Here is a 27,433-nt window from a genome sequence, read left to right on the forward strand (position 1 = left end):
TTTTTTTACTGAATATAATTTTATTAAATGTCTTGAACATTTTTCTTAGCAATGTACGAAATTTTGTATACGTAATTACTTAAAATATTATTTCAAGTATTTCGTGTTCACGCAAAAAATCGTTCAGACACGAATATCTGAAAGTACACATGTGCATGCATATATATACGTATATTTAGATTTTGTATATGTTGTACACACAGGGGAATTGTTCCCAATTTTGCATTTGTGCTCCACCGAGACTCTCTGATTAATCTCGAGTCGATTTTTTTTCCCCGATAAAAATTGTATTAGACACTATTTGCGCCCGTAATTTTTCAATGTTTAATATTAAACAACTTGCTATAACGTAGTTTTTAATTAAAGTTCCGTTTAAGTAAAGTTCACTGAAATTTACTGGAGCGCGAGGTTTTAACACGTACTCTAACGACTGCGAAGTTTAATTCGAAGAGAACCTTTAATTTTTAATTGTTCGCGATATAACATAGAGATTGTTAATGTTTCCGTCGACATTTTTATTAAAGAAAAATCAAATTTTGAATCGGCCCTCACTGCGTGAAGCATAGTTGCAGACTTGGGACCACCCTGTGTACACGCATTATATTTTCGTAAGTATATAAATCCGTAGCTCGTTTTTAAAGGTCAGAAGAATTTCAAGCGCGAAGCGTTAAACGTAGAAATTCAAAGTGTCTAGACTAGATTACAGTAAGAACTATGAATCGACATATCTTGATAGCTACGCGATCTCTTTATCAGGAGAGGATAGTAGGTAGATCTAAATATGACTACGTTACTAAAAAGTGCGGTGAGACACATGCAATGTACAATGTACCGTCGTTCATCAAAACCCAATGTCTATCGTGCGTCCAACAAGTCCATTAATGATTACATGCTTGTCCCGTAGATTGTAGAAGATATTCATCCTTTCCAAATTTCACACTCAGCGATATAAACAAGAATCTTTACTGAACACCTTTTCCCAAAATGTATCATGCTCTTCGTTACATTAATAGGCAACATTAAAGAATTCGAATGCAAATAAAATAGATGACACAAAAATGCTTGTTATTCCGATTAAGAACCTTCCGATAGGTCAACGATCATTATAAACGAAATGACACGTTTTCGTGCAATTGGAGCAATAAATTTGTCATAATACGCGATGCTACAAATAGAATCTTTAAATTTCAAAATTCCTATATGTGAACATATGACAGTGACAGTGAAAACAACAGAATAAAAAACGCTAATTGTAATATAAATAAATATTAACAATACAAACAGCTGTAAATAGTAATAAATACACCGTTTGATTTCTCTCGGAACGAGAGAAATTCGATTTCTCGTTTTTATTAAAGCTATTACGTATATTGTATCATTTACAAAAAAAAAAAAAAAAAAAAAGGCGCACTTGCATAAAACATTGTATTGAATTATTCCAGCTCCAAATCTGAGTGTTAACACGTAAAATAAACTATAATCCAAACAGCTATTCTCTCCAATCGGCACGTCAATCGAACATTCTACCGGAAACGCAAGTTATTCACGTTTCACTACGGCGATGCGGAGGGTGCAAAATGGTGAAAAGGTACATTGCATTATATCCACGCGACGAGAGAAAACAGTACTTTGGTCTTCTTCCTTTTTTTTTTCAAGCTTGAGAGGACGCAAGGCAGCCGAAGAATACAGGGGGACGTTCGGACGAGGACGAAGACAGAGGTAAGAACATACGACACATACGAGCAACACGAATCACACGTGCCGGTCTCATAACGCACGGCGGGGTGTCCTCGTGCGAGCTCTATTTTCCGCGCCGGTTTATCTTTATTGTAGCGACTCACCTAATCGCCTTTATTTCTGGTGTCTCGAATTCTACCCCAAGTTCTATACGGGAGTTTCGAGCCGTCGGGAATATTTCGGGAACGATCGTATTGCCGTTATTACGAAACCGGCGTCGTGGACATACCATACACGCACGCACGCACGCACGCAAAAACGGGGAACAAGTAAAACGGGCACACACTCGCATATGGACGTTTACGCACGTGAGGATACGTCGTCGTGATTTATCGGCGTCGGAACGGCGTTCGGACGTTATTTTACGGGCAACTTTTTTTTCGCAAGCTCACTGTTATATAAATCACGAAGGTAATAATAGTAGTAAGATCGTTACAGGGTTTTGAAATGCGTATTGCGCGCGGTGATTTATCGGCCGGAACTTATAGAGACTTGGGTGTTGGCTAATATCTTAACAAGCTGGTGGTACACCTGTTACACCCTTCTTTAATTTACACGGGATATAAACTCGACGGATAGAGACGTTTTCTGCGGGACGAAGGGAAAAAGAATGTTCTTCGACCGTTCTGACGCCGACTAGAACATCCGACATGTTACACGGGCTGTATGTACATACAAAAATAGCCGCGGTGCAGCAGCGGCACGCCTCAAACGCATCGAAGTCTCCGAAGTGCGATTTCGAGGGACGAAAGGGAGAAAAGGGGTCACTCGCGGATGAGCGGAAAAAGTGGAGGAAGAGCGAGGAAGAACGCTCGCGAGATCTTTATTCCTCTCAGGGTGGCTCCCGCCAACCCCTTTCGGAATGAAGCGCCGCCACTTCCCCCTCGTCTTCCTCTTGGTCGTTCTCGAGACGAGATGCATGTAGCATGACTAACTACCATGACTAACGAGTCGGGCGAAATGCCATCGGAGGAGGATCTTGACTAACCAAGCGAGAGAGAGAAAGGGCAGGCAAACGTGGAGATACTTTCGGATCGAATATTTCGAGCCGCACTCGAGGGGTGGTCCTCTCCAATCCTCGAATTCTCGAATAATCTCGACATGTTGGATGAGCAGATAAACAGATAGGCGCCGGATGTGATTAAGGACGAAAGGTAGCATGCGAGAGATGTTAAAAATAAGTCTCTTGGAAAGTCATCAGTGTGTTACACGAGCTGCGCGTTAGAAAAGGTTCATGTTTAATTACTACAGGCTCATATATAATTACTCTTCGGAGTTACTCTCAGAGCTCACATTTCCGACGGTATCTTCATTGCTGGATACGTGTCCGGAAAGTCTAGTCTCTCGGTTCGTTCGAAGGAGTTGAGATTTTATCTGCGGTGATTACTTAGAGACCATGGTTTATAATCGTGATGAAGTGGAGTCTTGAAATTTCTATACGAAACAAACGTAAATGGAAATGCCGATGGGGAGGGTCTTAGCCCGAGCGGCATAGACGTATCGTGAATACTTGCTCACAATTTAAGTTTAATCGCGCGATTTGAATGACAGAGAAAGAGAGAGAGAAAGAGGGAAAGAGGAAGAGAGAAGGAGAGAGGGATGAGATAGAGAAATGGTTGGAGATGAACACCTAATGTCGGTAATCAAAGTTGTAAATTGGATCGAATTTAATTCCCTCTCCCATCCCTGTTTCTTAATGTTCAAGTGACAAAGAAACAAAGAGACGCGACCTATATGTTCAATTAGAATTTCGACCTTTGATTATCTCAATAAATTCTAGTTAAAACTTATTTAAAGCAATATCCGAACAATACGTTGCATTAATCATCGAATACACAAATTATTTTCGCTAATACTCCAATTACATTCAAAATGAGTTTTGCTTTCGTGCATAAAAATAATAAAAAGATTTTTCGCCAATTGAGAAATATAAACATATTTAAATATTTGAAATAACATAATTACATTTACAGAAGTGCATCAAGCATCAAGGAGAGATAAAATCCGCAGATTATATCTCTCCTCCGCATTTCTGTAAATATAATTGTACCACTTTTAATATTTTATATTTTAATATATTTTATATCTCTCAGTTAACGAAAAATCTCGTTGATTTAATTAATTTTATTTTATCTCACAATATGTGCGATATTTAAAATCGATCTCCCTTAAAATTCTAATAAAGCTAAAAGTCGAGAATTTACTGACTTTCTCCCCCCCCCCTCATTCTTTTTCTATCTTTCTCCTTTTAGTTCTTCCTACTCTTCCAGACGGTTAGTCGTAAAACTCTTGGCATAATCAAAGAAGTAGAGTTAGTCGCCGACTTTCGAGTTAAACTACGACGATCGATTGCGCATTCCGCGTCGGAACTTCGAGACTTAGCAGGCCAAGACAGACGATCCGTTCCGGTGGCCGCCGAAAGCAGGAAGGCTCATGATGCAGCTCGCTAGGTCAGTGGACCGCACACGGGAAGCACGTTAACAGGGGGATTTTCATTCAAGCCTTCCTCTCTCCCCCTCACTCTCTCTCTCTCTCTCTCCTTTCCTCTCTTTCTCTTTTATTGGGGCTTCTCGCTTCGGGATGAAATGAATTTTTCAGAGCACCAAGCGCTCCCAGGACGAAGCAAGGCTTGTGAGAGGAGCCTGCATACGAGAACACGAGCTCCAAATGTTTCATTCTAATCGCATTAAAGCTAAACGCTTTCACGGCTCTCGTAAATATAGTTCCGGCGGTTTTCTTCTCTTTTTCTCTCTTTCTCTCTCTCTTTCTCTCTCTCTCTCTCTCTCTCTCTCTCTCTCTCTCTCTTCCTTTTTTCTCCTTTTTTTCGCGCAGCTGAGTAACATCATTTTTTTAAACGACCGTCCGGCCGCCATTCGACGCAAACAAACGTTGATGCGAATCGATGGGGATTGCCGTTTCTACGGGAAACTGTGAACATTTCGAACGGGAAGAGAACGGTGGTTTCCATACATTTTTTATGATACCGTCCGCATATTCGCTGAGCGACGCGATTCGGGAACGAGAATCTCTCTATGTGGTCTCGTTAAAGCACCACGCAGTTGCGTATTTCAAGGAAATTGACTTTCCACGATTTACGAAGAAGGGTAACTTCCATTTCGCGCAAACAATGAAATGTTTCTTTAATTTTTACTACTAGTGATCTCCCTCGGAACTTGTGACACTCAAATTTATTTCGATAACTACGAAATTAGCTCCGTTCTGTTTCCGTCGATACCCTTGACCGCTAGATTGATACGCATAATAACGAACCTACGCCATCATGACGGTAATGATCCGCTCTCATTTATTATCGAGAAATTAATTATACAGAAGAATGCGCATAACGATAGGAAAGTATTAATCTCGGTACACTTTTCTTTTATCGTCTTAATTTAAAATTTATCACCTTTTATTCGTCTCGAGACTCGCCAAACGAACGTTGACGTTTTCAAAAAAGCGTCCTTAATCTCTCTCTCTCTCTTTCTCCCTCCTCCTTTCTCTCCCTTTAAATTCTGTCATTGTGAAAGTTTGAGCTCCCCGACCCGTAGTAGGAAAATGCGATTCAGTAACGAGACTTAATCTCCGGGTGCTGCAAACTACTACTACTATCACTACTGCTGCTGCTATTACTACTACTATTACTCACGAAGTTGCCTTACAAGCGGATCCAATTAGGAAGTTTTGCATATTCCGTTAGGTTTCGTGAACGCGATGCGTTTGGAGGCGTGTGCAAATTTAAAAAAAAAAAAAGAAAGAAAAACACATACACAAATAGGTTGTCAGGATCGTAATCGCGGATTCGCGTAACAACTTCCGTCAGGAACGCGGCGCCTGCCTTCATCGTGGCGCAAGACGGAGTCGCTATAACGAGTCGCGAGTACGAGCCAGTTCGATTCCTATAACGGAAACGTACGCACTTTATTCGTACTGCATTGAGTATATTTTCGTATTCAAAACGTAACATCTTTCTTTCCAAACTTAACATCATAAATTAATAAATAAATATATATTTTTATATTTATATTTTTTCGTATGTATATATATTTGCTTATGCTTCGTATAAATGTGTCCTTTGTAATTGTCCCTAAATATATTCGGTGTGTAATGTGCTTACAGAGTAAAGGTCGTAACTATTATTGCTTCAATTTACAATTACTTCGTACGAACGAGGGATCTCTCCCTCTGTCGGTCGCAAAAGAGGGAAAGAAGGATTCGCGACGTATTACGACTTATAACGTAATTTGCTCCCATAAGCGTGTCTCGTGTGGAGGAACGTGTTAACATAATTTTCTAGCGGACAACTTATCGCTTTTTTTTTATTAATGGCGTTCTTCCAACTGCAGCTCAAATTTGTAAACTTTGAGCACTTCGAGTATCCGGATACACGTTCGAATACAGGAGTAAAAGATCTAATAATCGATATAGACCATAAATATCCAAATCAGTTTCATGTATAAACATCGAAGTTTAATAATTCATATTCGCCGTTCATCTGTTAGCCGAATAATCAATAATTTGTGTGAAAATTCATGTATGAAGATAGAGCTACCCAAGATATATAAAGATATATATTCGGATCCGGATACTCAAATATTTACGCGCGAAACCGAGTCCGAGGTTAAACGAATGTTTCGGGTACTGGGATCTCCGGGGTGAAGATAGGGGAGGTTAATAAAAGCCCAATAATCAACACCTACAGCGATTGTGACGTAGCTGGCAATAGTTGAGTTGTGAACCCCGAGTCTGGAACGGATCTTACGAAGAGTTATTAATTTCTAAGTACTAGTAAACTCTCTAGAAGAGGACCTTTAATCGACTAACGCGACGCAGCTTTGATTTGATTTGTCACTACTTGTTCAAACGGATTCGACAGAACGAACGCTCGCCGGGCAAAATCGGGCCACTGCATTCGCACTGAGCCAGCGGATTTCAACTCGCAATCCTCGCAAAATAAATACGGGTCCTCTCGTATTCTCTTTCCCTCTCACGACCCGCTACAACGCACTCTAGTGCTCCCGCACAATTTACATTCCGAGTCAGATTGTGTTCCCTCAGTGAGAATGCATCCTGGCTCTCTCTCTCTCTCTCTCTCTCTCTCGCTCTCTCATTCTGTTTCACTTTCTCTCTCTATCTCTCCCTCTCTTTCTCTCTCCCTCTCGCACACTGTTTCACTCTGTCTAGCAGCGACGCAACTATCTCGGAAGACATTTCATTTTCACTCGTCCACGGTTGCTTCTGTTTGTCCTCGGGGGATAATTTCAGCGTGCCGCGCGCCGTAACCCCGCCGCTTTCTTACGAGCCAAAAGCACCACCCGTTCTCGTTCGAGCAACAGAATTTCGGATAATCCGCTTTCCTGAGGACAACAACGGCGACAACGACGGCGACGACAACGACGGCGACGGTATCGATCATTCTTCTAACGCCAAGTGGAAAGTAATGTCCAAGCACAATCTCGACGCCACCCTCGCCGCGGTTTTACCGTCGTCTTACAAACTGTTCAGGAAACGTTCTCCCCCCCCCCCCTCCGCGGCTTCCCTTTTCTTTCCCGTCTCTGTCCGTCCGTGCCCATTGTGAACGAACACGTTACCGTTGCTCGAACGTTCAGCCGTGCAGCTGAAGTGCACCTGCAGTTCGTTGGTCCTCGTATGCAGTAAGACGTAACGACCGACATAACGAGAGTAAACTATAGGGTAGGACCGATGCAATCGTTTTCAAATGTATATATCGTAAATTTAACATTTAAATGACGGTCCGGACAATCCCGGGGGGGTGGGGGGTGGAAGAAGAGAGGGTGAATCTTACGAATATCTCGCGCCATTCTCGTAGCCTCACTTCCCCCCCTCCCAAGCACACACATCCCCGATGGGTGTCCCCTCGTCACGTACACGGCGACTCGAGTGTAGAGTATCAAGACGTCGCCGCCGCCGTGGCAATAATCCCGAGACAGTTTCAGATAGTTAAAGGCCCGTGATACGGAGTCGATGGTGTATCCGGTTCCGCCTAACGACTAGACTATCCCGCGGATTCGCTGATTACCGTCGCAGCTGGACCAACCACCACCAGCGGCTTACGTATTACGATCTCCGGACCGCCGCCGCCCGCCACCGGCACCCCTTTCATACAAAGACGACGTGCGGTTTCTCGGATAGCGGGGGCAGCGGTGGCGGCGGCGGAGACGGTGGCGGCGACGACGGTGCCGTCGGCTCGTAATCGTAATCGTACTCGTAATTGTAACCGTAGTCCAGTCGCCGATGAAGGGCGTTCCCCGACCTACCGGCAGGCGGACCGCGCGCGCGATAAAGCGACAGCACTTCCGGCGGCTCGTCCCGCAGATCGGTGACATCCGCCACCGCGTATACCCCCTCCTCCGCCGGAAGCTGCTTGTCCTGCGACGTGGGCTCGACGGCGTCGCGACGTCCGGGCCGCGCGTACCGCGGCGTCTCGTAGATGTTCGTCTCCCGCGACTGCGGGCTGTAATCCGTCGTCGTTGTCGCCGTCGTCGCCGCCGCCGCCGCTGCCAGGGCGGCCGCCACCTTGCCGCGCGGCGAGTCGTACGAGATGTCCTCGTTGTTCCTGGCTAACAGCCGGCGGCTGTACGACTCGGCGCCCTTGTCCAGCCCGTTGTCGCCCCTACCGACGTAGACCAGGAACTCGGGACGATTCGGCGCCGCGTACGCCAGCGACCGTCTCTTCCTCTTCGCGCGAGTCAGCCGCGCGATCAGGGTGAGCACGGCCGCGGCCGCCAGGAAGCAGCCGATGGCCGACAGCGATAGATACAGGGGGCTCAGGCGGCACCGCAGCGAGCCCTCGGTTAGCGCGATCAGCTCTCTGCCGCGGAACTCCTCGTCGTTGCAGACGATGTCGTGGATGTCCAGCTCGAGCCGCGTCTCATTCCGTCGCTCCTCGGCGCGAATCACGTTCCACAGCCAATGCACCGAGCAGTTGCACACCAGAGGATTACCGCCGACCCGTAGATGCGACAGACCGTCGACGGGGAACTGCGTCGGCTGTAGGGTCGCCAGGCTGCATCGACGCAGCGAGACCCACTTGAGGTACCGGGCCCCGTAGAGGACTCGCGCCGGCAGTACCCTCAGTTCTCGATTGCCGTCCATCGAGATGCGCTCGAGGTTCACGTTGTCGGCGAAGGCCCGCGCGTTCACGTTCGAGATCGTGCAGTCGTTCAGCTCCAAGTTCCTCAGCTCGAACAAGTTGCGGAAGGCCACGGCCTCCAGGGACCCGAGAGGATTCTCGCTTAAAACGAGACCCGTCAGAACGGTCAATCTGGCCAGAGCGGCCGTAGGCACGGAAGTCAGATTGTTCCCGGACAAGTCCAGATACAGAAGATCCGGCAGATGGTCGAAGGCGTCGTCAGCGATGTACCTGATGACGTTGTTCGCCAGATTTAGGGAGACCAGCGAGGGTAACGACGGCAGGGAATCTCGGTCGAGCTCCAGTATCAAGTTATCCGATAAGTCTACGCGCTCGAGGCTCGGTGCAAGAGCCAAATTGCTCGTCGGCACATCCAACAGCGCATTCTTGTTCAAAATCAAAGTTCGTATCTTGTGCAAGTTCTTCAGCAACTCGCCGCTCAGACTTGTGAGCGAATTGTTGCTTAGGTTCAGCATCTCCAGCTCGCTGGTAGACTTGAACGCCTGCTTGGATATCTCCGAGATATCATTGCCGGCCAAGTTCAATTCCTTCAACGACGTCAGCCCGTCTAGGGTGGTTCTCGCCAAAGTGTGGATCACATTGTTGCTGATGTTAAGCGCGAGCAGGTTTTGCTGCATGGCGAAGTTCGCCAACCCCAGCGTGTGAAGGGCATTCGAGCTCAGGTCAAGGCTCTCCAGATTCCCGTAGAAGCCGAAACTGAGGTGCACGTTGGTCACGCGATTGTTCGACAGGTCTAAGTGGCGGATCTCCGGGTTCAGCTGAATCGGCACGACCTCAAGGCCGGCGTAGGCGCACGAGACCCGTAGGCTCTCGTCGTCGCATCGGCATCGCGCCGGGCAGAGGCCACTAGCCACGACTGTCATCACGGCAGCCATCGCTATCGCGATCGGCAGCGTCGACAGCGACGACGGCCCACGCGATGCCATTCCATATGAGCTCCTTCCGGACTGGAGCTGCCCTGCAACAGAAACCAACAACGGGAACGTTATCGATAGGTACGAACGTTTAGTGAGACCCTATGACGATTATGAGTAGAGAAGAAATGCCACGGGTAACTTATCAAAATAATAAAATTGAACGATAAACTTCCGACATTTGTCTACATGTTTTATTATAAGATTTTTATTTGTCCCGAGGAACGTTTCAACAGTTTTTAATCATCCGTAATTTAAAAAAATAGTCGGAACAAACACGTTTGCGGAAATGAGATATCATTCAATGCGAATTTGTCTCAATACTGTGACATTTGCTATACGCCAGTATTTATAGAATTATACATCTCAAAGCGCTATAGAAATTGCTGCATCATCCGCGCGGTTGCAATTATCCCTTTAATGACCGTGTTTAATGATATTAATTGCGTGTTAATTTCTCGTTTTGAAATAGTCTATCAAAATTCCACTTGTTCAACCGGACTGATGTAGCACTATCATTACAATCAACTGGGGTCGCGATAATGCGCGAAATAATTTAATTGTACGAGCGCTTAAAGGGCCGTAAATAAAACCGAAGAGCGTTAAAGCACGAGCACGCGCGAGCCTCAGCCCGGATTCGGGCAATTAGAAAACATTTATTACGCCCTATCGTGCTTGTTCGCGCAAACGCGAAAATTCTTCGCGCTTTATACACGCTGCATACCGCGGTATGCGCGATTACACGAACGATATTCCTGTATCATGAAGCTGCGGTAAATGTTTCGAATAAAACCCGCCGTTAGACTGAAAGACCTTTGTGAGCCGGGTAAACTCGGCGAAAGCGTAACTACCTTTTACGTTCGCCGGTTTGCCGCACAAGCTCGATGCAAGTTTATTTACGGACACCTGCACGCTCATTCGCGTTCAGATTTCGCGCCGCCTGCATCAACGGCCTCCTCCCGGGACACGTCCGACACGGTACTGCAGTTTGTACGTCAACTTCCTTTTTCTTCTCTCTCTCTCTTTTTTTTTTTTAATGCCACGCGCGGAAGGTAAATAACGCCACCCACTCGTGATAAAAAAAGAGAAATGACAAACTGGCTGCGAAAGAGAAGTGAATATTAAATTTGCATCCATACGTCCCGACTAGATTTACCGTGCCCGGCTAATTAAATCGGCGACGAATCTCGCCAGGTACACTCGCCCGCTTTCATCCGGCGACTTTTCGACGTTCTCTGACGCGCCTGACACGATCGTCGCCAGGGCAATCAGCTTGATTAGCACGAATTATCGTATACTGTCTAGAACGCGTTAAATAAAGGATTAGATTTTCCATGCTCGACATAATATTACTCGATATTACTCGAGCAATATTAAATTATGATATTCGACATAGCGTTACACGGTCAATGATTACGAATACTTTAAAAATTGATGAAAGTCATTCAGCCGTTAGCGGAAAATGTCGTGAGGTCGCATTTATTCTAGCGTTACCCAATTTCTTTCAAAGTTACATTGCTTATACGTGACTTTATTGCGTAACTTTGCTATTATATTTGTATGTATAGTTTTTAGTGTATTAACAATATTTCTTCTCGTCGCTTTGTATCAATATATATTTTTCTCCTCAGGCGAAGAAATATAGTGGAACTATCCTTCAAAGAAAGTTGGGGAGGGGAGGTAACAAGAAAACGATACGTTTGCCAACGGCGCGTTTATTTCTTAGAGCACGGTGCATCCTTCCTTGGTAAATTTATCCGCAAAACAAGCAATTCGACGAGTTCGTATTTCACGTGGAAGCACAGCGTGCTCGGTCTATTGCGACAGAATTAAGACCTGAAATTTACTAGGCGACAAGATAAACAATGTCGGGGCCATTAATAATTCGTTAAAACTCTTACATAGATACAATGTTGTAACTGTCATTCCAAGAACTAATGAATGTGCGTACGGTCTTAAACCACTACAATTATAAAGTCTCTTTAGAACAAGAAAAGAACAACAAAACCAAATGTACGACTAATCTTTCACTAATACGCGCGATTTACATGAATTAGCGTTAAGATAGATGAATACTTAAAAAAAAAAAAAAACTCGCGATCCTTTTGCAAGTCCACCGTCTGTTTTGTTTACCGCGATGTTATTTCAAAAGCGAAAAGCAAAGCGCCGCAGTCAATTCTGAAAATTCCGCCTAAACACGCATCGACTGATTGATTGAAAATCGATACTAGATTAGCCCGTCAAATTAACCGCGAGTACCTCGTATAATGTTATACGTAGCCCTGTAATCGAACGCAAAAGTACCTTGTACGCGGAAAACACGGCTCGCGGAGAGGCGCGTCGGAAACGTTACACATGGCCGCGAACTAATAACAATTTGCAATCGTTATACCCGTTAACCCGGGTGCCAGAGAGTATATACGAGAGCGTACGCGAGTATACCGACACGGGGGATACGGCGTGCATATCCGCGGAGGGCGGGACACTACGCATTGCGCCAACGATAATTTCGATCCCATCCCGCGGCACCGCGAGATTTCTGCCAAGTCCCTCTCCTCGCCACCGCTGTCCAGAAATTTTCCCCAATATCCTCGTTTCAGTAAGTGCTTGCCGCGCCCTCCGGTAATTTTTCACGTCTCTTTTTCCGCGCTCCGTCGGGGAATAACAAATGGCGCTGATCTCACTGTCATGTATAATGCACAGATTTACAGCATCCCGCTATCTGGCACAGCTATACCACGTCCAAAGCCGCTGCTGCCCTCCTCTCTCTCTCTCTCTCTCTCTCTCACCCCTTCTCCCCCACCCCCTCCCTGCGGCAGCCCATCCCGTCGCGTCCGCAAAAAAATGCAACGGACGTTAACATCCGCGGCAAGTAATATCCCGTATGGCGGCGCGCGTCATTTTCTCCGGGAAATCGGGCGCCCCTTTTTTTCCTACCTCGCAACGGACGAGCCCGGGATAGGGGCGTTTTTCGGCACCGGGAATATTGCCGAGAGGAAGAAAGTTGTGAAGAGGGATCGACACGAAAAGAAGGGTCAGGAGGAGTGAAGGGGGGAGGGGGGAAGCGAGGGAGGAAAGAGAAGAGAAGAAACTTGATTGTGCGGGGATATTCGAGGATATCTTGCCCCGCGGTAAAACTGACATCCCCCTGATAAACAACGCTTGTCTACGACCGTTGGAGATGATAAGAGCAAAGCCCGGGAATTAGCTCAAGTATCGCAACTTGGTATCTGGGTCAGCGGGAAGTTTTTATTTCGCTCTATCTGGCAACTCGTTAAGGATTAACATTTACGAGACTAACTATAATCTAATTCTGGGCAACGCAAGTTTCGTGTAAGTCCTAACCGGCAGACGATTAAGTACCCTTGAAACTACCCTTTAACAGCGTGCTACGACGATGAAATATTTAGTGCAATATCAAAGATCGGTAATTGTTTCTAAAGCTACGGCGGATACCTATCGTCGAGGTAATCTTGTTGCGAAAAGTGAAATTGTGTTATTAAGGGCCGGGCAGTTCATTCCGATACACAGTGACGAGAAAGGTTCAAAAAGATATAGCTTGTATCAGTGGGGAGGAAAAAAGGAATAAATTATTCATGATTGTATGTATATGAGTTAATTGAGAATTTTATTTTGCTTCATCTATGTACTGATCAACAGATCAAGGTATTAAAATTATAAATAACTGTGTATTATAATACATAATTTATATACGCGATGTTTCCTTGATTATTTAGAGATCGTCAACTTGTTTCAATGGGATAATATATTATTATTAACTTAATAATGTAGTGCCATCCGTTTAAAAAAATGTTAATCTCGAATTTCTTTTAAAATAATAAACACGAGACAAATTTTACCAATCATAATATTCATCTTTTCGATACAAACAATTTTCTTCTGCGGTATTTTTTTATATCGTTAAAAACAACATATATATTCTAAATGTAATCGAATAACATAAATAATATATCAATATATATTTTTTATTTTTTTCATATTATGCAAGTCTTTTAGATTGATTATCATTCGTACAGTTCTCCCCGAGATTCGATAAACAAATTTAATTATCTTGTATTATTGCAACTTCTCTCGTCATGTAGGCGGACTTTATATTGGTTTATTTACATATAGTTTTGCAGTGCGCACGTATCATTATCATCAATATCTTATTACACTGCAATTTACGCGCTACGTGATATTTTCGCGTAAAGAATTCATAAATAATGTTTACGTATATACTATATATTATAATTTGCACGTGTATACGTAACGAGCTCGCACGGCGCACAATCGCGATGCGAGCGGAATTAAAAGACTTCACATTACGAGATATGTATACGCGATATTTCTCTCGCCTCCGATATAAATTGCGCCGGCGGATAATCCCGGCTGAAAAATTAATACAGTCTGCAGCACAGTTTAATTCTCGGGCCGCGAGGGAGGAGGCGAAGCGTCGGCATATTCTTAAAATAGCCAAGTTAAGATCGCCCGCTTATCGGCCAAAGGAAACGTAAATAATAAATAAGACGACGGTTCTACCCCCTCGTCGCGGCAGACGACGAAATTTGCCCGGACATGCATAATACATGTGGAAATGGCATTGAGCGTAGTAGCTAGGCAGCCGCGGGTGACTTCTTGTCTATAATAGAATCTGCGCCCGTTCGCCCGATTCTACGCGCATAAAGCAAAGAAGTCTCGGATAACAGGCCAAGTCATTCAATTTACGGAATCCCCTTTCGTCCCTGCCCCTCACTCATCCTCCCCTCCCCCCCTCCTCCGAATTCGTTCTCGTTCCCCCGATTCAACTCAACTGAAGACGAGCCAAAGTCATACCAAACTTGGCTAACCACCGAATAAACGACCGGGCTGCATCCTGTCTAGCGAGGAGCACGAATCACACGCGAGTGATATAATCTTACCTATCGTATCGCTATAATACGCTGTGTCACGAAGATAATGCAATTAGTAAATCACGTGCGTAAAATAAAGCTTTTTACACATCGAATATTGTTGCCAATTATTACTTTGCCTTTAAGGGATTTATTCTAAAAGTTGTATTATAAATACACACACATACACACACACACACACACACATATATATATATATATATATGGTATATCTGAAAGAGTTAACTAATTTTGTCAATATTTTTATATTAAATTTACGATAACAAAGGCTACAGTCCTTGTCCTTAATTCCTGCTACATTTAAATGTATAAAGCAAACATATAACAAATTTTTTTGCTGATATAGACAGATTTCTTGATGTCACAATCAAACTGTATCGCTAATATTTATAGAATTTTAGCTAGAATTTTGACTGTCACGTATAAGTCAGAATTTGAAAATTCTGCTTCTATCAGATTGATTAAATGCAATACATATACATATCAGAGTATTTGCTAATTATTGATCTATTTCAGCTGGATTTTACAGATATATAATTTTTGTTAAATTTGCAAGATTTTTTTTGAGTGTAAAAAATCTTACAACAGCGGTAAACCTTTTTTTTGCTAAATGCCAATATTTATAATAAATTAAATTGGTTAAGCAAAGTAAGTTTTACGTTTATTATAAAAACCAGAAAAAATTTTTTAAACGGCAGTTAAATTTTTCTCTCTTTCTCTCTCATACATTATATCTATTCTAAATTAAAAGTGGTGACACTGCGTATAATTAATTTCATTGCTCTGGACGACACCCTGCACACGTCCATTGCAACGAAGGCACGTCCAGCAGCGGTAAGAATTACTTGCCGTTATAAATATTCGAGGACGGTAATTAAAAGTGTGCCCCCGTGTGGGTACTACAGTAGCAGATCAAACGTTAATATCACCGAGGTGCGTTCCACGCGCGAGGTATCCCGAAATTAAACCAAGCTACGCTCTAAACGAATTGCACGAATCGCTGCATTGAAATGCTAATTCAATTAGTTCTTCGGGGTTAAAAACTTGACGGTACCACACGTGCGGGAGTGCGGACCGCTGTGCCGAAACGGCTAATTGGATTAGCATATTAATGCGCGAAATCGGAAAATTCGTTAAACTGAAAGTTTGCTCTAGCCCCGGCCGAGTCTCTTCTCACCTTAATGAATGGCCCTTTCTCTCTTTCTCTTTCGCCCTCTCTCTCTCTCCCTCTTTTCCTTTTCGAAGCACGATGCAGTTGCCGGGCATAAATTACGAAGCGAACGGTAGGGGCTGGACCCGTGTACACGCCTCCTATTTAATTTATGCATTTCTTGACCCGTATCAGCGGACTCGGTTTTCCTACCTGTTGGTCCGCGTCTGGCCTGCCACCTGTTCGAAAGGGATTCTCTTCGTCCTCCTTCTCCGCGGTGGGGAACGAAAAAAATGCCTGGGCATTTACATTACTTATAACAGCCGGTCGACGGCCGGGCTTCCTCCGAGTCGGCTCGTTATATCCCTCTCGAGCTTCGAGAAATGACGCTTACGGATTTAACGCCATTTAACGATGCCGCGAGGACTATCAATTCTCACTTCACCATCGTACGCGTCCTCCCTCCCTTCCTCCCTCGGACAGCGTTTCATCCGGGACAGCTGTCGTACGTTCCGATCCGGTTCGTATCGCGTCGAGATGAGAATCGGTCGGTCTCCGTGGTGTGTTCATGAACGACGATGGCAACTTAAGACAGCTGGCAATCAACGTCCGAACCCAACGTCACCGGGAGAAAGTTTTGGACGCCGCGATCACTATCGAGATAGAGTACCGATACCTGTCGATCGAGGGACGGGACTAACGTGAAACTTTCGTAAAAACGATCGCAAGCCGACGAGAGCGCAGCCGACGTTCACGACCGTTCACGTCCGTGAAAACGTTACTTTCAGGTTCATCGCGACGAAACTCCCCCTTTGGCTCGCCTCTTTCTTCCGCCGCCGTAGAAATTTATGCAAATTGGAGAAAGGATTCGTTTCTCGCGTGCTCGGGAAGGAGCCTCGAGCGAAGGGGAGGCTCGGAGCTGAACGGCGATCACGGAGAGGACCGGAGTTATTACATATATCCAGGGTAGGTGGAGGATTAATGCGGTGGCCACTATAAGCGTCCGGTTCGCATTTCCACCGAGGGGGAGATGGCCCTCGATCGGTCATCGAGCACGTCGGAACGATTTTAACCCTCCCGGCCTTCTCGGGGGCGCGCGGCCGATGCCCGCGTGTATCCGCCTGAGTAAAATATTGCTTCGCGCGGAGGTCGTCTGTGGCGACACAGAAAGGAAAAAGGAAGGAAAACGTGGGCTCAAAAGGAGAGAAGGAGAGAGGGAGCGAGAAAGAGAACTCACTCGGTCGGGTACACGTCGAGGCACAAGGGAAGCGAGTGGGAAAAAGCCCTCTGCAATTGCAATCCGGACAAATATCCGGACTCGAGACGAACGACGAACAAAGAGACGTGCAAGAGAGAGAGAAACAGAGAAAGAAAGAGAGACAAAGAAGCAAAGCGTGCAAGGGAGAGAGAGAGAGAGAGAGAAGGGCAAAGAAAGGGACGAAGGGCGGGTGGCGCAAAAGGCGGAAGGGAAATAGAAGGAAGAGAACGCGAGAGCGCGAGAAAGAGAGGCTCTGGTAGCGGTGCAGAAATTGTTCGGGCTACTGCGAAACGAAACGAAACGAAACGAAACGCTTCTCCCGCCGCTCCTATATATATGCGGCAGTCGATAAACCGCGCCTGCGTAGCTCAAACACACGGAGGGCTGCCCCCGTCGTAGTGCCACGACGGAGGCTTAGGGGGTTGCCTGCACGCATACCTCCGCGCCTCGCGGCGGGCGCGCGCGAGCGCGCAGGGGTGTGGATTAAAGATATTAAAGATATACCTAGACACACCGCGTCCGTCCGTCCGTCCGTCCATCTGTTCGCTCTTATTTGTGTTTCCATCTCGGTTGCACGTAAACGAACACTCTTCGACCGCTGTTCCTTTCCCCCTTCCCAACCCTCCTCATCGTTCCTTCACCGCCCATCCTGTCGCAGGACACCGTGCGTTTTTGATCATCCGCGCTTTTTGCCCCCTCGTACCGGCTCTTCCTTCCGCCGTCTCTTGTCCGCCCCCGCGCGACGGAAACGTCGCGCGGAGGAAAAAGAAAAAAAAAAGCGAAAAGATTCGAATTTCTAAAGTTAAACCGTGTCGCCGCACGCGCGACTCCGCTTCCCGAGCTCCCGGGAGAACCCGAGGTACACACCCGGGCACCGAAGCGGAGCTCTCTTAAGAAACGGTGTCATTAGGATTGAACGATTGTGCGGGCGCGCCGTGTGTTTCCCTCGGCGTTGCACGTACATACATTGTACACCCCACGGTTGCAGCCCCACGCTATCGTTAGACCCCGACGTTACCCACTTTATCTTGCGCCGCTTTTACCGCGCTCGGTTCATCAGTTACTGACTCCCCGCCCGCTTGCCACCTTTTTCTCAATGAATGCTAACGTACCGCACGGAACGCTCGCTCTTTTTCCGCCTCTCTCTCTCTCTCTTCCTCTCTTTCTTTCTTCCTTTCTCTTCCTCTATCTCTTTCTTTCGTTATACCTTTGGAAAAAAAGCAGACACCTCGATTCTAAATTGCTCCGCGCCGTCTCTTTTTCGCCGGGGACGCGTTCGATTGTTCCAAATGTTTAAAAGAACCCAGCTTGGCGACGACGACGACGACGACGACGACGACGACAACGACGACGCCGTGGGAATGCTCCGGCAATATATAGCACGGCGCGTCCCGCGCGTTCGTTCGCCGTTCGATTCTGCCGTCAGAGATATTGAAATGCTCCTCGGATCATACGTTACACACATACCCGCTCCTTTCCGATCGTATCCACGGAGGGAACACGTACGTAGTCGCGCGACCATCGTCGTCGCCGTCGTCGTCGCACTCGTCGTCGTCTTATTTCAACGTTCCGCGCTTTCAGCTACCGCGTTTCTCATAAAATACTCCTCTTCCCCGTATTCGGTCTTCATAAAAATCGTCCGCCGATAAATCACGAATGAAATTCCGCGGACGTGTGTAACTCGCGCGCCCCCCCCCCCCTCCCCGTGTCAGTGATCCGCGACGCGATTCGCTCGGGCTTTCGTGCGAATTACGGCCGGCCGGCCGGGAGAATTAATCGTTTAAGTCTCCCGGCGTTGTCAACGCACGGGAATGCCTCTGTGCCTCTCTCATATCTCATATACGCGCTTTCGCGTTACACGTATACGCGGAGAGATATGAAACCAACTGGACCGAGCACTTTCATCTTACGCGCGCATACCTCGCAGTCGGACTGACGATGACGCCTGGCGCCTTGTGCGTGCCTTCTTTGGTTTCCTCCTTTCGTTTGAGGCGAAGATTATACCGGGGTGACGTAAAACAGCGGTTCTAACTCGCGAAAATTCGCGAGCACCATAGAATTAAATGATTTAATCCAATTTATTTTCCCACGAATACACTCTCATCTCCGCGAGTCGCCCGGCCGGTAATGCTGGAAAAACTGGCCGCTCCCGCTTCGAAACTTCGTCCCCCACTTTCGTATTTGCATATTAACGTCGGTCCCGTGTAATCTGATTTATATGTTGCGGTCAATACGGAATTAACCTCAGGTAAATCCAATACAATTCTCTCGGCGTGTTCATTACGCGCATATAGAATTTACAGACCGTTACGCGTTTCCTATATATTAATTATTTCACTTGTCCAATTCGGGCCGAAGTTTCCTTCGGTAGAAGGACCAATTAAAGGACAGCTCGGACTTTCACGCTTTTATTGTTTTATTAAAACTCTTGACTGTCCAATAAAAGTTTTATTGCAATTAACTGAATAATAAAGTCGTATCTACTTGAGTTTCCACGGCTGAAGTATTCGATATCTGAATGTAAAATGTTCACGGTCGATTAGCAATTACTGAATGCGAGATATTCAATAAATCTATCAACTTCCTGGTGAAAGAGAATAAATTGGAAAACCGTCAGATAATTTATAAGACGGAAAAAAGTGTGTGCGATTTCTGGTACAGTTTGCACATACAACTTTACACGTGAAGTGTACGTTAAAACGTTATCTTGCTGAACGAAGCCATTAATGAGAGAGCGTGAGAGAGACAGACAGAGAGAGAGAGAGAGAGAGGGAGGGAGAGAGGGGCAGCAAGTCGATCGTGGAATATAGATAAATACAAGCGATATAGTCTATAGATGAAAACTCGATACGCGACAATAGTTCTAATTCACGATACGCGAAATATCAACGTACTCGACATGTCAACGCTCGCGCTATGTATTCTCGTAATTTCGCATCGATGAAGCAGCAGAAATATCGGTCGGACATATTAAAACACCCCATCTGCTCTCGTTCTACGTCTCCTCTGTTATGCACCGATAACTATCGGCTATTTCCTCCACCTGTCCCTCATCCGGAGTCATCGTTCATTTGAGTTGCAAAAATAATCGAATTCGCTGTACCCTCGTAACGCGTATCCCGAGTAACCGCGGCGTTTAAGGGATAAAACGCATGTTGAGTGTCTCATTTTCGTGTAACGTTAAAGAATAAATTACGCTTCACGCGAGCAAAATGAGAAACTAATAGCTTTCGAGCCTTCCTCTTTTTTTCTCTTTCTCCCCTTTCGCTCCTTTTAGCCCCTCAAAGAGCGGAATATGTCCGAAGTGTACGTTTACCGCGCGTTAATTTATTCACGTGTGTGTACGAGGCCATATTTAACGGCCGAGATAATAACGACGTCTAGCTAGCGAACGAAAAGCACAGCGGCGCAGTCGCGCTAACAATATTAAGCCTGTTTAGTCGTTCGTTCCAGTACGTCGGCCAGCCGCTTCCCTTCCTGTCCTTTCTCTGCCACGTTTCCGGTTTTCCAGAGAGTAACGACCTACTCTCGTGTTTCCAGCTTTTCCACGCGGGATTATGACGTTACCTGACAAGGAGACATCCCAGATCCAATTACGGCTGTATCGAGGCGAACAGTCTCGCCAAAATAATAAATCTCGGCGCGCGCTTCCTCCGGCATGTCGTGAATGTTACATACTCGTTCCGGCGATGAGCACGGCGGGTTAACATCGTCCAATTACATAATTGAGAGAGGAAACGGCTCTTGTAGGGCGATCGATCAGATCCAGGCAATTAGCCCTTTTCTTTCTCGCTTCCCGTTCGCTTTTCTTCACGCTTTTGCCTCTCGAAAACGGCTACCTTCGGCATTCGGAGGGTAGATCGCCCTCTTTTCTTCACCGGCAGGTCGCGACGCGTGAAGGGGGAGATTCGACGGCTCGAATGACAGGCGCACACCTTGGAGCCGGCAGCTCGCGGTCACGATAATCCGCAACGATTATCCTCTCCGCTCTTCAGATCGCGTGGTTCTCACGGCACTCCCCCCCCCTCCCTTCCCTCTCCCTTCCTTTCCTTCCCTTTCCCTCAAAGGGATCCACTAATGATCTTTTCACTTTCGAGTTCGCAGAATAGATGTCGGATCTGCAGACGGTTTAATCAACGGGGGATACCGGAGCGAGTCCGCGACGCGCGTTTCATCCCTTTCTCCAATCTCGCCAATGATGTCCGACGGCAAGTAATCATATTGTTCCAGGGCGCCAAGTGCGTGCCGCTCTTCGCCGCAATTCGTTTGCCGTGGTTTCACTCGATTATTGCGACCGACGGCCGAGACAAAAGAAATTCTCCTCGAGTGGATTTCCTGAACCGTGACCTACCACCCCGGGATAAAGAGGGAGGGGGAGAGGGGTGAGACGCGGGAGCCGTAAACAAAGGCCGCCGGCAAACAATACCGGCTACAAGAGCAAACACGATATCCGCCCTTCACAGAACGCCGCGCATAAAACTGAAGTGCAAGGTACAAGTTCACCGAGAGAAGAGTACTCTCTATCTCTCTTTTCTCTCTCTCTCTCTCTCTTTCCTTTATCTACCTCTCTTTCTCTAGCCCGCCCTCTCGTCTCTTCCTCTATCTCGACTCTGCAAAACTTGAGCCGCGAGGGGAATGTGTGTATCCGTGGAAAGTAACGGTGCGAGACATCCCGGACGTTTAACGTATGTGTACGTTTTATACGGCAAGTTTCGCTATAAATCACCTCGTTTCACCGGCTAAGTGTGCACGGTCGTCCGCGAGCGCGAGCGAACTACTTCGTAACCAGAGATAAGTGGCTACCGGGAAATCTGTCATACACGGTAAGTGGCACGTCACGTCGGTCTCGGTGTAACAATATAACGTTGATAATTCAACATCTATGACGAATAATCGTTTTAACTGCCGCTTTGTAATAAAGAAGTGAAGGTAGACGAAGGGCGAAGGTACAGACCGCTCGATCTCAAGAATCGAAGCCCGAATCAAATTTTCGTCACAACTCAGAGACTACTATACTGTTATTACAACTCGCTATCTCTGACACTCCGCGGGGGAGCCAAAACGCTCTTTGTGTGTGACGTCTAAGTGACGCTGTCCTTTGTGCTCGCCGACTAAATGAGTTAGTCCACCCAGAGGACACCCTTAATCTTCTCATCTCAAATCTCGTCCTCTATCATCACTGGAATAACAATTATCCTCGGCAATAAATTAGCAGCGCGCAGACAGAGATACATTTATAAGTCATACGCTTGACAAATTAATTATTGTCCCGACTGTCACTTCGACTTCGATTGGCTTGTTTTATCAATAGCGCGACGCGAAAAAAGGAGCACCACCACTTCTTTCGTCGCATACATAACAAGTGTGCAAACGACATTTGCGTGAAAGTTCGGTGCTCCCCGTATTTTCTCATCGATCGGTGCGTTAAAATATCGCTTTCCTGAGCGTAGGAAAAGCAGCGGGGAGAAAGAGAGAGAGAGAGAGAGAGAGAGCTCTATCGAAACACTTTTCTGGGTGCGAGTGGCGTGCATGAGAAGTAATACAGATTCGATAAGTCGCCGCAGACGTTTCACGGACGAAATGGAAAGCGCACCCCTAGCACCCATCGGGCAATCTACCCTTCGCGCGACTCTCGCGCCGGGAGGAGAAGGCGCCTTTGCATTTCCGATGTTTTTTCGGCCGGGGAATCGAGAGAGCGGCGCGAGGGGAAGGAGGGATGGACTTTAAAGAGGCGACGAAACAGCTGCGAGCCAACTTGGAAGGAGCGATTCGACGGATAGGGATAAAGCGGTTAGCCGGCTACCACCGTCCCTCCGATCTTCTCCCGTCGCCGAAACCGAGGGAGATGGGTATCTCTGAAAATAGGATTGGTGCGGCACGCATTGTGCCGAGGACAGTTCTCTCTCTTTCTCTCTCTCTCTCTCTCCGCCTCCGTTCTCTTTCGCCGTATTTATAGCCCCTTCGCCTTTTCCGTCCGTTCTTCGTCGCGCGACCCTAACGCGCTCTTAATTCGACCGCGCTCCGTAGAATACGCTTTTCTCGACGCCGCGCCGGCCAGAAAAGGAGGGTAATCCGGCGAGTATGCGACTCGGGCGAATGCATCGAACCTGACGCACGTGTATGTATGTATGTATGTGTGTGTGTATGGCCGAGGGACGCCAGGTGCGTCCTGATTTATCACGACCGCTGGAAGTTGACTGGAGGACGGGCTGCCGTCGCCGTGCGTTGCTGCAGAGGTTGGTGCCGCCTGCTGCGGCTCTCTCTCTCTCTCTCTCTCTCTCTCTCTCTCTCTCTCTCTCTCTCTCTCTCTTTCTCTTCGATCGCGCTTCGTGGCTTATTAAAATTTCTGACGGGGATGTCGATGTTGCGTATGCGTATGTCGAGCTGTTTTTACTGCCAGCTCTCTCTCTCTCTCTCTCTCTCTCTCTCTTCTCCTCTTTCGAAGACACTTCTGCACGCGCGAATGTAGACGAACGTGTCATAGAGGCGCTGCAAAACGATGTAAATACCATCTGTAATTCCCGCGTCATTCACGTGTGTCCCGCGACCAGCTTTATGGGTCGCTTTATTATTGGAGAGCCGAGTGGCTCTCTCGGCACTTGGCGCGGCGGTTATTGTCGCGCGTTGGAAAAGCACGCTGGAAACATCCGAAAGGGGGAGAGATGCGAGAATGCGTAAGGGTTTAATATCACCCGCGCGTATCGCGGGATTTACGATTTGGATTTGACGTAAGCCCGCAGCGTGCGTACCACGGGGCTCGAAGGGGAGGGAGGGAGGGGTATAAGCAAGATTTACAGTTTACTTAATGACTCCACGCCGCACCACGGATCCCGGATCGGATCGCCGTTTTTGCGCGAAGCCGAAGAGCCGCGCGCTCGCGCGTCTAACGCGGTTCAGATGTTTCCCACGGCTAGGCAAGCAGGTGTTGCGGCGAAACCGACGATTAATTATCCCGCATCCCATTTAATAGTAGTACGGACGGGTCGATTAATCACGGAACGGCGACTGTTATAACAGATAAAAAGTCTCGTATACCTACGGGAATGCGATCCGAAAACCTTTAAATTGATTTTTGATAGATTATCGCGCGGCACGCGAGCCGAATTGGCCGATAATAATGCGAATTAAAGAGACCATTCGGAAAATAGAACTCGGCGGTGTATGAAACGTGTTTTGCACATCTCTAGCGCGTGATGCTCTCTGTACGTTCGATTTAGGCTATCGTGGGCTGAATAAAGCGGGTTAAAGCACGAAACTTTTTAATCCGTGATGCAACGGATACCCACGTCGTTTATACGCGCGCCTAACAATACAGGAGGGAGGAGGGGGGGGTGGGATTTCGGGAACGGAAATCCAGCGAGCGAAACTCGAGCTCTGAAAAATTGCGCTACATTATTTTATAAACGTATCCGCGTAACATATGCGCTCTACAATTTATGTGGCACGGAATATTAACCCTCGAGCATCTCGTATACCGAGCAACCGTATAGATTTCTTGAGCGAGATCACAAATCACGTATAGCGGCGATACGAGTTTTACGACCGCGACAAATCATCCGTTATGAAACTGGATAAGTTTCCAAATACACAAAAGTTCCAATGGCGAAGCGCGTATTATTAAACGTCGGGATATCCATCGCGCGTCGAGATATCCGACGGATCGGCCGACGGACTCGCGCCCGCGCGGGCCTTTTGTGCGCAAGCATGTGGAAGTAATTACGAGATGTATTAACCGCCATAATTCTCCTTTGCGAACTCCGAGTCATTAAATGGCCCCCTCTCGAGAAGGAAAAGTAACTTGCTCCCTCCTCTCTCTCTCTGTCTCTCTCTCTCTCTCTCTCTCCCGAAGGAACGTCAAAATTTAATACCGTAGGAGAGACGCGTACGTGCTAACGCGTACTTAATACCTTATACGCGATATAAGCCGGCGTTATTAAACTTGGAGAATATTTCGGGGGAGGGGGAGGAGGGAGGGCACTTCCCGTCGACTGGCGGAAAAAACAACAGCGTCCGAGAGAGATGGAGGGCGAGAAGGGTGCATTTCATTACGGGGCTCATTCGAGCGGCTCTCGTCGAACTTGCTGAGAGATTAGGGATATATCCGCGGTATCGAGGTAATTAATTATAATGCCAAGGCACACCACGGGCGCAAGAAAGCGCCGTGTAATATATTTACTACGTGGAGACGTTGGAGACTTAATTTGTTTAACGAGTCTCGCGGAGTCACGATTCTACGATTACGCGCTCGTTATCGACTCCCGCCGATAAGCCGTATCTCTCCGCGGCGTTCGGAAAACACTTCCCTTCCGCCCGCTCCTTCCGGGAAGCGTTCATATATATGCAAAATAGAGAGGAAAAATTATCGCTTTTCCTCCGCGTAACGTATTAATAAGGATGGAGATGTTGGAACTTTCGAATGGCAAAGATGTCGTCCGATCTTAAGAGCGTACTTAAACGGATAACGGGGCAATAACATCTACCCCAAGACAAAACGTGCGAGAGTATTTTGATCTTGGTATAAATAAAAGTCTCGAGACTCGGTATTTTCAATTTGATTTCGTTTCTAAATGCGAGTTTCTAAATACGAGAGCGAAGGAGTCGCCGCGGAGGAATTTAATAGCACCAACCTGGTAAGTGGGACTAAGAAAAAAGCTGGAGCGGACAGCGTTATTTTGACCGGATTAATAAAAGAAAAGAAAAAATATCTGCTCGAGACTCAATATCCTCAATTTCATCGTTCCAAGTGCCGAGCGAAGGAGTCGCGGGAGAATTTAATAGAAACAGCTTGGCCGAGAAAAGGAGCCGAGTGGTCTTCGAGAACACGAAGCGCGTAACGGCCCTAAAAGTCGCTCAACTCGGATTCCCCTAACCCCTCCCACCTTTTCCCCCACATCGCGCACGTTTAACGGTAGATTTATCTCGTCGCTTTATTTTATTTCGTATCGCGCGTTTCGTAAATTTGTAAGCAGGCGAGGTGCTCTCCGCTCCCAACGTGGGCTCTCCCGTAAATCAACTCGCGCGGCGCGAGTTAAGAGTCTATAAAAGAGCGCCGTAGTATAAACACGGGCGATTTAACGCGAGTCGATGAAGCCCTATTTTAAGGGCGACGCGCGCCAAAGAGAAAATGCATATTTAATCAGTCTACCGGACGCGATCTCGTGATCATACGCCGTGTGCGCCGGGGCACACAACCGGTAAACAGCTGACCCGAGAGAGGAAACCCCGTGAACCAAGAGTTGCCCCGCTTCGGCAAGCATCGCACTTTCCAGCTGACTTATCGCACGGGGCACGCGTGGTGACTCACGGTCGTCGGGCCGGTCGGCCTTCGTGTCGTGTTTTAGGGGTGAATATAGGTAGGACGGGGGGTGGTGGACGAGTGGGTGGTACTTACACCGAGCGAGGCCAAGTGTCGGTGCGTCTACTCGGACCTGTGCACATCGACCCGAACCACCGTGGATTTCTCCTTCACGCACTCGACTGACTTCTCCTCACTCACACACGATGATGGAGGCCTGCCGTCCAGTGGTCCAGACATCCGCCGACGATCGGACGCGGACACACGCGCGCGCCGTGCCCGGTGGACCGGGACTACTAGTAGCGAGACTCTCCGGAATCACCGGATCGCCGCCGCCGCCGCGGATCCACGTGACTCGCCATCAAGACACCCGGGCTGGACGGCGGAACGTGGTCGCCAGTTCGCGTTTCGCCCATCAATCGCGAACGGTCACCCCTCTGTCACCCCCCCCCCCCCCGGGCCACCGACGAGTCGCGCGCGTGTCGCGTGACGGCGATGACTAAACCGCGAAGGGAACAAAGTCGAGGAGGCGCCTTCTTCGGCGGGTTGTCGGGAGAGAAGAAAAGACGATGGCGATAAGCAGAAGGGGGTGACGGCAAACGAAGATGATGGGAAAACGAAGGGTGAGATCGGGACAGAGAGCTCAGGGAAACAAAAGGAAAGAGAGGAAAGAAGAGAGAAGGAGAGAGAGAAAAAGAGAGGAAGGGAGGGACAGAGAAAGAGAGAAAGAGGAGAGAGAGAGAGAGAAAAACGAAAGAACGCGGTTGCTCCCGGAGATTTCGAACTGCACTGCGAACGGGAACCACAGTCCTTACTGAGCCGGAGTTTGACTACGTACTCGCGGCTCCGAGACTTCGGGGTCTGCGCAGTCGGTCATTCTCGCCGCCGCTACCACTACCACCATCGCCGCCGTTTCCACCACCATGTCACCGCCGCCGCCGCCGCCGCCGCCGCTCTAACCCCAAACCTCCACCACGGCTCGCTCTTCCCGACGC

At 47.4% G+C, this 27,433-nt stretch overlaps 1 protein-coding gene across 2 annotated transcripts; it reads right to left on the minus strand.

Annotated features, from left to right (window-relative positions):
* LOC105831684 (protein artichoke) lies at window positions 1–27,173 on the minus strand. Of its 2 annotated transcripts, none has more exons than XM_028194141.2 (2): window positions 26,535–27,173; window positions 1–9,866 (listed from the first exon to the last, which is right to left on the minus strand). In XM_028194141.2, the coding sequence occupies exon 2, from the start codon at window positions 9,832–9,834 to the stop codon at window positions 7,855–7,857; it is 1,980 nt and encodes a 659-aa protein (XP_028049942.2). In that variant the 5' UTR covers window positions 9,835–9,866; window positions 26,535–27,173; the 3' UTR covers window positions 1–7,854. The 2 variants fall into 2 exon arrangements, with proteins under 2 accessions (XP_028049942.2, XP_036139328.1); XM_036283435.1 differs by lacking the exon at window positions 26,535–27,173 and adding an exon at window positions 10,674–15,252.
* Window positions 27,174–27,433: the final 260 nt, after the last annotated feature.

The sequence above is a fragment of the Monomorium pharaonis genome, chromosome 2 (genome assembly GCF_013373865.1).
Source record: "Monomorium pharaonis isolate MP-MQ-018 chromosome 2, ASM1337386v2, whole genome shotgun sequence".
In the NCBI taxonomy this organism is placed as follows: domain Eukaryota; kingdom Metazoa; phylum Arthropoda; class Insecta; order Hymenoptera; family Formicidae; genus Monomorium; species Monomorium pharaonis.